At 38.3% G+C, this 9959-nt stretch overlaps 1 protein-coding gene across 1 annotated transcript in view; it reads right to left on the bottom strand.

The window, feature by feature from the left end:
• LOC127162105 (inactive tyrosine-protein kinase PRAG1) overlaps positions 1 to 7303 on the bottom strand; it is a 20459-nt gene extending 13156 nt beyond the window's left edge. Inside the window, exons 1-2 of the mRNA XM_051104892.1 lie at positions 6934 to 7303; positions 3923 to 5274 (exon numbers count right to left, since the gene is read on the bottom strand). Coding sequence (XP_050960849.1) covers positions 3923 to 5274; positions 6934 to 7191 — 1610 coding nt within the window. The 5' untranslated portion in view covers positions 7192 to 7303. The remainder of the gene's footprint in view (positions 1 to 3922; positions 5275 to 6933) is intronic.
• Positions 7304 to 9959: the final 2656 nt, after the last annotated feature.

Here is a 9959-nt window from a genome sequence, read left to right as displayed (position 1 = left end):
TAGTGGAGCACGTTTGATATTTGTTATGGAAACAGCGTGAGTTTTTGACTCTACTGAAGCACAGAATAATCTCAAGAAGAACGTCAACGACAGAAGCAGACGAGTCTCTGCACGCTTTAATACTCTGACATCTGAGGACGGGTGTATCACTTTACCGTAGTGCAGTATGCCAATAATAATAACCAACCAAAGACCAGCTTACCTGGAATAAATTCGTTTCTAGGGAGAGGTCAAGATGGTGAAAGATCTTTCTTTTTATATATTTTATTTATTACAATTTTAAAATGATTTAATATAAAATTTTTGATATATTTTAGTACAAAACTAAATATTAAAAAGATTATAAATATTTAATATTAAAAATAATTTTATATTTTTATGTATTTAATATTAAATATTATAACAATAATACAGCAAATACAGCAAAATGTTAAATACACAACTACACTGAAAATAAAAATATGCAAAATATTTTAATACAATATAAAAAAATATTATAAATGTATAAAAATATAAAATATTGAATATATATTACATTCAATACTATTAAAATCTTTATAATATTTAATATAATATTAAAATATGTTAAATACTTCACACATTTTTATGTACTAAAACAAATAAATTATACACAAATAAACTATTGAAATATTTTCCAGTATTAGTGTTTTATTTATTCAATTTAAAATCATATTTTCATGACTTCATCAACTGATAAAAACAGTTTGGGACGCCCTGCATTAATACATTTGAACCCATTGATTTGATGTTGAAAACATGTTTAAAAATATATAAATATATATTTTATAAATATATATAAATATTATTATTATTATTATTAATATTAAGAAGAAGAAGAAGAAGAAGAAGAAGAAAAAAGAAAAGGAAAAAAAGAAAATGCCATATTTAATTGTGAAATTTACTAGCAGTTTCTCAGTAAAATAGTTTCTACACCAATTATTTTTTTCAGTGCAGCTGCTTCTGTATCTGATGATCATTCCTGGTTTGTTGATTTGGTTCTGATAGCACCAGCACGTCTCAACCACCACAAACCACAGCGATCTGCTGAAAAAAGCTCTGGTTTGGAAACACACCGCTTGAATTCACGCCTCGGCTGCCGAAGGTATAAACAGCAGATCTCAAACCCGCGGCGTGTCGTGTCGCGTCAGTCAGTCGCGGCTCTGAATACGGCTGATGCTCAGATACGGGATGTTTGTTGACTCGCGTCTCCAGCCTCTCGTCCGGCGCTCGGCAACAGACGGGAACCGCAGACGGATCTGAGCTCAACGAACGCCGACCTCAGCGCGCTTTATTCTGACGGGGTGACGTTAATCTCGGCCTGAAATGTTCTGTGAGTCAGTCAAACATGAGAACAAATAAAAGCTCACGCTAATGGAAATAGCTCTGTTGATCCAGCATATGCTTCTCTAAAGGGGAAGCGGTTAACAGGTTTAATTTCAGCTCTGAACGCAAGCAAATCCACCCTAACTCTCAACTTGCATTCAGGTTTGAACCGGAAGAGAAAAAAAAATCACTTTTTTGCATGCATGCTGTTTTGTTAAAATAAATATGTAGGTTTCATAAATTTGGACTCTTTTTGTTTAATCTTGATTTATAAATTCAAGGGAATTTAATTAAATTCCATTCACTCTGATGGCATTAATACTAGTAATTCTCAGATTTTATGTTCTTATAAATTGCATACAATAATATATTCAAATAAAATGTCTCATCAATATTAAAAAAAATATAAATATATATTGCATTATTGTTTTTCAAAGAATTTCACATTTCTTTGATAAATTAAAAGGGGTAAATGCAATAATAACACAAAAACTTTTATTTTTTTCATTATTTACTTATTAATAAGAAGTTACTTATCATATACAGTATGGTTTTTGTTATTTTAATTTATGACTGTTTTATAAAATAATGATTCTTTGAGTCCAAATGGATCCGGTGTGTATAAACAGTGTACATGTTATGAAGGTCTAAGCAGATGTAGTTCAATCAGGCTGAAAGTGTTAAACGAACTACAGGCCAACAGCAAACAAACACACATTCAGCACTGGCGTGTCAATAAGACAAGCCCTCTATTTACAGAAAACCCAAATCTCACACGTTAAGCGTCGTTACAGACAGAATAAATGAATCGAATGGCGCTGATGAACAGAAAACACACAGAGAACGGCGTGAACAGATCTTCAGTTGATATCGCCTGCTATAACGCTGAATGAAGAACTGATAAACCTCACTGCAAACAAACAACAGCTTCACGCCAACCGAGAGATCGGCCTAAAAATCACGAGTCTAGACAGAAACGACAATCAGCTTCATTCAGAGAAAACAAGACTGGAATAAATACAACGAAATTAACACCTCATCTCAGTAAACCACTGAGCTCGATGAATCACATCACCTTATGAAGGTCGATTACAGACTATAAGTGGATGCTGCACATTGGTGGTGGTTGAGAAGAGATCGCTCATATGACTGTAAAACGCTTTGGGTGTGCGGCAATACACGATGAAAGCGCTGTATAAATGCCTCATTCATTCATTCAGTCATTACAAGAAAATGAAATAAAAGACAGTGAATATTTCACAATACGACACCAGAGATCAGACCGACCCGTGACTAACTAACAACTAGCAATACTAACCAGTGTTGGGGGTAATGTATTACAACTAATGCGAGTTAGGTAATCAGATTACTTTTTGAGGTAACTAGTAAAGCAACACATTACTTTTTAATTTACAAGAAAATATCTGACAAACAACTAACAGCAGGTATTTTGTTTTCCTATTTATTGAGCGATGTGTGCGCTGTGAAACAGAGAAATGCAAACTCAGAATATGACAAACCTGCAATAATTAAATGTTAAATAACACAAATATCCTTTATGTATTTAATCCAATTTTATTAACTAATGTCTTTGCTGCTGAGCTTCCGTGATCCAATTAAACCAAGCTAATAAGCAAAAATGACTTCAGATTAATGAACATTTGTGTTTTATTTTTTTTATTGTTGAAGAGTGTTGAACTTTCTTCTCCTGCGTTCTACTGTACAGACACAAATTTACTTTTCCTTCAGCCTGAGGCTTATTCATTTCACTTTTTGGTGTGAAAGAGCTTTTACATTTGCCAAAACAGAACTTTTTATATTAAAAACAAACAAGCACTGCCCACTGATTTAAATAATGCTAAAGTAATGTAACGTATTACTTTCCATACAAAAGTAACTAAGTAACATAATTAGGTACTTTTTTTAAGGGAGTAAATGCTGTAATGCATTACTTTTAAAAGTAACTCTCCCCAACACTGATACTAACAGCGTTTAAATTAATTGAAATAACCTGATCAGGCAAACCTGAGGAAAAAACAACAACAACATATTTGGCTCTTCTGACTTCTGTTGCCTTGATGCGCTATTGGAAATGTCAAAATTACCACTTCTGAAGTCATAATTACTTGTTTATCACATTCAAGTGCTTTGTTGTTGGGAAAAATAGTAATAATGAAGGACACCAGGTTCTTGTCAATTCTTGCAAATTTCTTGGGAAAATCATATTAAAACCAAAATGTGAAATAAAATATAGCGTCCCATTGGGTCAGTCTGTGATTCTGCGTTTCAGCCAAATAAATCCTACACTTCAGTCACTATGTTTAAAGTTTCACCCACCCAATTCAGAAACTGGGGTTTCAAAATTATCTCCAAGTTTCCCCAATTGCAAATCCGACCTAACCCTAACCCTTATTTCCAATTTTCCTAAGCCTAATCCTAACCCGAGTTAGAAACTCATATTACTAAGACTAGCTAAGACTATCCATCAGTGGATAAGTATCGATACAATCAATTGATTAATATCTGGATCAGTAAAACCAACATGGCAAACAGCATAAAATAAGGAGGTGGCTCTCACCGGTGGTGTTTTTTGGGAGGTGGCGGAGGTGGCGCAGGATCCCGGCCGGTGTTGGGTTCGTTGGAGTGGATGAGAGGAGACGGGCTGGAGAGCATGCTCTCGTTGACTCTGCTGTCCTCCGCCGGCGTCTGACTGGTGCTTTTGTTGGCAGTGCCTGGCGTCGCACTGCTCTCGCTCGTCCATTCTCTGGACGGAACAGCAGGACCATTGATGGAGTCGCCCGGCCCACCGCAAGAGCCCGATCTCTTGGCCGTCCCCTCGGACTCGACCTCCTCCTCCACCTCGTCAATACGAGTCCTGGCGCTGTGGGACTTGTGTCTCCACTCTGGGACACTACTGTCCATTTGGGAGGTTGCTTGATTTGGAGGAAGAACCACGTGAAAGCTGAGCTCGGGTAACGGTACTAGGGAGAGGCTGGAGGTGCCAAGTCTGGGTGCACGGGTGCTGATCTTAGGGGGAACCGGAGGACTCGACTGAGGCTTGGGTTGGGTCAATTCGGTGGCATCAGGAGCACTTGGCCAAGTGAATGCCGGGCTTGATGGGTCTTTAGGCGTGGTTGGGCTGAAGTGGGTCCACTGGGTGCTGACGGCAGAATCCGGGCTGCTCAGATAAAACGTCCGGTTGTTTTCCTCAGTGTGGGCGGCCATGACGGTAATAGTCGCTCTTTGATTGTCGCTTACGCTGACCTCCGTTTCAGACTCGGAGGATTGCGTAGCCTTCCCATCGCATTGAGCATTGAGTCGTCTTTTCCTCTTGGTGCTCTCCGCATAGATTGGCTCACTGCTCTTGAGCCCGTTTGGTGGAACGCTTCCTGGAGACTTCTGAGGACTCCGGAGTCCCGGTAACGAGTCCATGCTGCTCCGATTGGAGCATGAGTCCGACAGGCTTTCGTGGAAGGAATCAGGAGTCATTGGAGACGGTGAAGTACCTGGTGTCTCACTGGATGTTCCAGTAACCCCATTCCCTGGTGCGGTTCTGGCTTGCCTTTCCTCTACGGATGCCCTCAAAGGACTTGTAACTCCATCACTGTTTCCAGTCCCATTGTGAAGACATGAGTCTCCACTGGCGTAAGTGCTCTTGACCGCTTTGGTCATGTGTCTATAGGAGTCACCGTTCCCATTCTCTTTCAGATTTTGGGGAACGCAGCCATCTTCCTGACTCATAAATATATTGCTGATAATCATGCAGTCTTTGGATAATCCAGCGGGAGAAGAAATGTCTGGGAACTTCTTCCCGGAGATGCCGTTTTGCAGTATGGTTTCTCTAAGAGTTTTATTACATCCATTGCTATCGATGTACAGAGGAGGCAAATCCAAGGCTTTCTTCAGTCCTACAGAAGTCTTCTGGTTGTTCTGAGATACAGAAGCCATAATAAGTTTGGGAAGAATTAACAATATAAAGCTTTTTATAAAAACATGCAACTCAACAAGCACATTGAACATTTCACAGGGAATGCATTGATTGTATTGACACGACTACAAATAACCAATCAGTCATCTTATTTGTCTCCACAGACGCCTAATGAGACTTACTGTGTCCGTGAGTGCTTTGTAGTCAGTCTTAGAAATGATTCAATGCCCTTGGCGCTGATCTAATTATCTTTGTTTAAACAGCCTGAATGTGTCGTATCACTGCCTTCCTGTACAGTGTACATACAGCTGAATGGCAGACTGTTATCTTGCGTTTACAAAGACATTCCAGTCCCCACCCATGTAGTGAAGAATGTTGACTAAACCCCACCCACCTGAACCCACCTTGGATATATCATTGACATTCACCATAATGAGAGTTTAAAGAAACAGTTCAGCCAAAATACAAGATTAGGATGAGTTTGTTTCTTCATCACATTTGGAAAAATGTGTCATTCCATCACTGTCTCACCAAAGGATCCTCTGCAGTGAATGGGTGCCGTCAGAATGAGAGTCCAAACAGCTGATAAAAACATCACAAAAATCCACAAGTAATCCACACCACTCCAGTCCATCAGTTCACATCTTGAGAAGACAAAGGCTGAAACAAATCCATCATTAAGACATTTTTAACTAAATACACTGAGTCCATGATCCATAATAACACTTCCTCCAGTGAAAAAGTGGTCTGGTCTGAATCAGGAGAGAAATCAGCACAGATCAAGCACCGAGCACAAGCCAAAACAGCTCTAAGCATTGGAGGAAGGTTTATTATAGATTATGGACTCATATTTTATTTAAAAACATCTTAACGATGGATTTGTTTCAGCTTTTGTCTTCTCAAGATGTGAACTGATGGACTCTCATTCTGACGGCACCCATTCACTGCAGAGGATCCATTGGTGAGACAGTGATGGAATGACACATTTCTACAAATCTGAAGAAGAAACAAACTCATCCTAATCTTGGATGGCCTTAGGATAAGCACATTTTCATCTAATGTTCATTTTTGGGTAAACTATCCCTATAAGTCAATGTTTTGAGGATTTTGTCAAAATTTTATCAAGTAACAGACAAAGTTAAGACAAAATACTTTGATTTGATTTGTCATTTCATCACTTGCTCACCAACGGATCCTCTGCGGTGAATGGGTGCCGTTAGAATGAGAGTCCAAGCAGCTGAAAAAAACATCACAATGATCCACAAGTAATCCACACCACTCCAGTCCATCAGTTCACATCTTGAGAAGACAAAAGCTGAAACAAATCCATCATTAAGACATTTTTAACTAAAATACATTGAGTCCATAATCCATAATAACACTTCTTTCAGTGAAAAAGCCACGTATTTGTTTAGAGCTGTTTTTCTGCTCCTGATTCAGATTCGTATTTTAGTTTAAAAAGTCTTGATGGATTTGTTTCAGCTTTTGTCTTCTCAAGATGTGAACTGCTGGACTGGAGTGGTGTGGATTACTTGTGGATTATTGTGATGTTTTTATCAGATGTTCGAACTGTCATTCTGACGGCACCCATTCACTGCAGAGAATCCGTTGGTGAGACAGTGATGGAATGAAACATCTTTGATCTCCATTCTTGCAGTTACCTGTTCTGTATTCATGTTGATGTCCGTTTTGACCTCCATCGTGACGTCCATGTTCATCATGGTGGGTCTGACAGCGATGGTGGGTTTGCTATACGGAGAGGGAGACGTCACCCCATCCTCATCTTCGCCGATCAGACTCGTGCGGACACAAGCGCTGCCCGCCGTGCCGGTCTGTCCGTGGGCGCTGCGAGGATGGAAGCAGTTCTTACAGGATCCTGGTTTCCACACGTGCTCTGCAAACTCACCACACGCAGACATTTTAACGCAGACCTCGATCTCCCGACTGATCTGACTCTACTGCCGGACGGAACGAGCTGAGAACGGACGATGGTGTTTGGTCATAGCGGGCAAAGAAGATCAGCAACCTGTAAACCTGAAAAAACACAAGATAAAGTTTAAATGATTATGAAGTTATGCTGGTTTATATCAGAATCAGAAAGAGCTTTATTGCCAAGTGTTTTTACACACACAGGGAATTTGTCTTGGTGTTAGAAGCTTCCGATACAGAAAGTACAAACATAGTGCAGACATACATAAACATTAAGGTAATACAAACACTAATATCAGAGAGTAAAAGAATGGGAGAGCTCCACACCATGGCAGACATATGCAGCGCCATCTATGTTTGATATGAAAAAGCACATGCATTTGGAGAATAACCCATATGTTAATGGGTTAAAACATCATCAAATGCACAGAAACTCAAAGTTCTTCATTTCAAACCACCAAAAATAAGTTATGTTTAACTGGAAGAAGTTATGACATAAATATTAGTAGTAAAATTAACTTCTCAAACTACTATTCCGAATTATTAGGGCTACAAAGGGGTGGAAAATTTTCAAAACTTTCCAGAAAGGAAGTTTCCAAAAAAAATAATCCCAGAAAGTTTTGGACTTTTTTTTTTTTTTTGCCTGTTTGCAACCCTAATAATTCATAATTATTTAATTAATAATTAAAAAAATATTTTAAGAAATATCACTCAATCAATATATTTTTTTATTTAAACAATTAAGATGTTATGCAAAGTTTTGTCGTAAAGTAATAGGTGTATTTTCATGCGATTACATTTAAAAAGATTGATTATGCTGTTAAACTCTTATGAATTAACTTGATTACCACAGATTTTGATAATAGTTTTATATTCAGTCATAAACCAAAAAATCCAGAAGAATTCAAACAGAATTTGGGAAATAATAAAATATTTAATAGTGTCCATAATATTGTTAAAATTTTAAATAATTATTACAATTTTAATAATTTAATCATTTAAAAAAAATATTTAATCATTTTAATAATTACCATTTAATAATTAATTATTAAATAGCAAATGATTTATTTAAAAGTTAATGATTAGACATTATTTTTGGCTGATAAAATACACAGTCTGGAAAAATGAAAAAAACAAAAATAAAACGAGAAAAATGAAACAATCATAGGGGCTTAACAATTATCAATATGCTGCCACTAAAAACCTTAAAAACTTTTTTCTTTAAATCTTTGTACATTTCGAGTGTGTCTGACATGGAAATGCACTTGTGTAAGAGACTTTGGCCTAAATAATCAGATGAAAGTACTTCACGCTTACTAGTGAAAAACAAAAGGTGCAAATCCGCTCCTCCAGTTCCAGGTCCCTCCCTTCATAGAGAGCTTTCCTTTGGAAAGACTTACTCACCCACTATATGAAACTCAACCGCAGCCGGAATCATGACATTAACCAACTCATTCTGTTCAAACACGAGGACGAATGACCTCAGCGCACCTATAACAAGGGCTGGACCAAACACTAACAAACAACACTGTTCCAATTTCACATTTACTGCAGACAAAGTTTAGAGGGTGAATTTAAGCACAGGGTTTTCAACCAAACAGCCGCTGTTGCCAAACAGATTAAAAGTTATAAATCCAAGAATTAAAATGTTTGAACTGACACAAATAAACTGACTCCAACTTTGAGGTTTAAATCAGAAGCGCTATGAAACATTCCAAGATTTGAGGCAAGAATCTACAGCCAAATAAAATCATTTTAACATGTATATGACTAGGATCATAGGCAATATAAGCCATATTTACAGTCCTTTATTTGGACTCTGTACAAGTAAAAAAATGTGTTGTGGTCATTAAATATTTAATGCATATTTTTAACTTTAAACAAGTTGCATGGACCAAATCTGGATCTGGATCAACCAGTAGCCGGAAAGATCCAGAAATGTTCATTATGCAACAAAATAACATGCAAACATATAATGAGCGTAACACATTTGTTTAGAGGCTTTCACAGGACAGCACCAGATGGCGTCTGCGTTTGATTGAGAAATCTTTCAGATAATTAATTACCTTTGCTGCGCATATGTGACTCCTAATTAAGAAATCAGCTCTTTAAAAAGACGAGCAGCAGGTGCAGGAGTCTGAGAGCAGCTCGAGCGCGTTTCTAAACCACATTTGCAAATGTGTTGTTGCACAATGACTCAGATGATACAGGAATCTATTCACAGCCACAGTTGCTGTTATATTTAAAGGCACGGATGGTTAAAACAGGAAATAATGTGACCTTTTTCAAATAACACCGCATAGGTGGACCTGAGCAGCTCATCGTACGCCCTCAGCGATCATACTTTCCCATCAGCGTAGGGCGTTTGCTTTGACTGGGAAAGTTTGGTTTCAGGTAATGATTCATTTTACTTTGGCAAAAATGGAGAATGTGAACACAAAGATAATTCCCTCATTGGTTTTCGTTTCAGTCTTTCTGTGGCTCAGATATCTTACACGTCTCCACCCGCTAGAGAGCGAAAACAAATCTGTGAGTTTTCGCACCGTCGCTCGTGTCTGGTGGGCGAGAAGACACGCGGTAGACGCTGTTGTGGTGCGAAAGCTCACGGTGGTGCGAGTCTCCCCTTCACATTCCTCACATTCCTCCCGTCAGAGAACGTTCCGGCGGCGACGGCCTTCGAGAACGTGAGAACGCTTTCTGAAGCCTGACACGGGAGGAACAGAGGAGCCTCTAATTTTGGCGGCCTGGGAAAGTGGCG

The sequence above is a fragment of the Labeo rohita genome, unplaced genomic scaffold (genome assembly GCF_022985175.1).
Source record: "Labeo rohita strain BAU-BD-2019 unplaced genomic scaffold, IGBB_LRoh.1.0 scaffold_84, whole genome shotgun sequence".
Taxonomy (NCBI): domain Eukaryota; kingdom Metazoa; phylum Chordata; class Actinopteri; order Cypriniformes; family Cyprinidae; genus Labeo; species Labeo rohita.
This window is presented reverse-complemented; position numbering and strand designations above follow the sequence as displayed.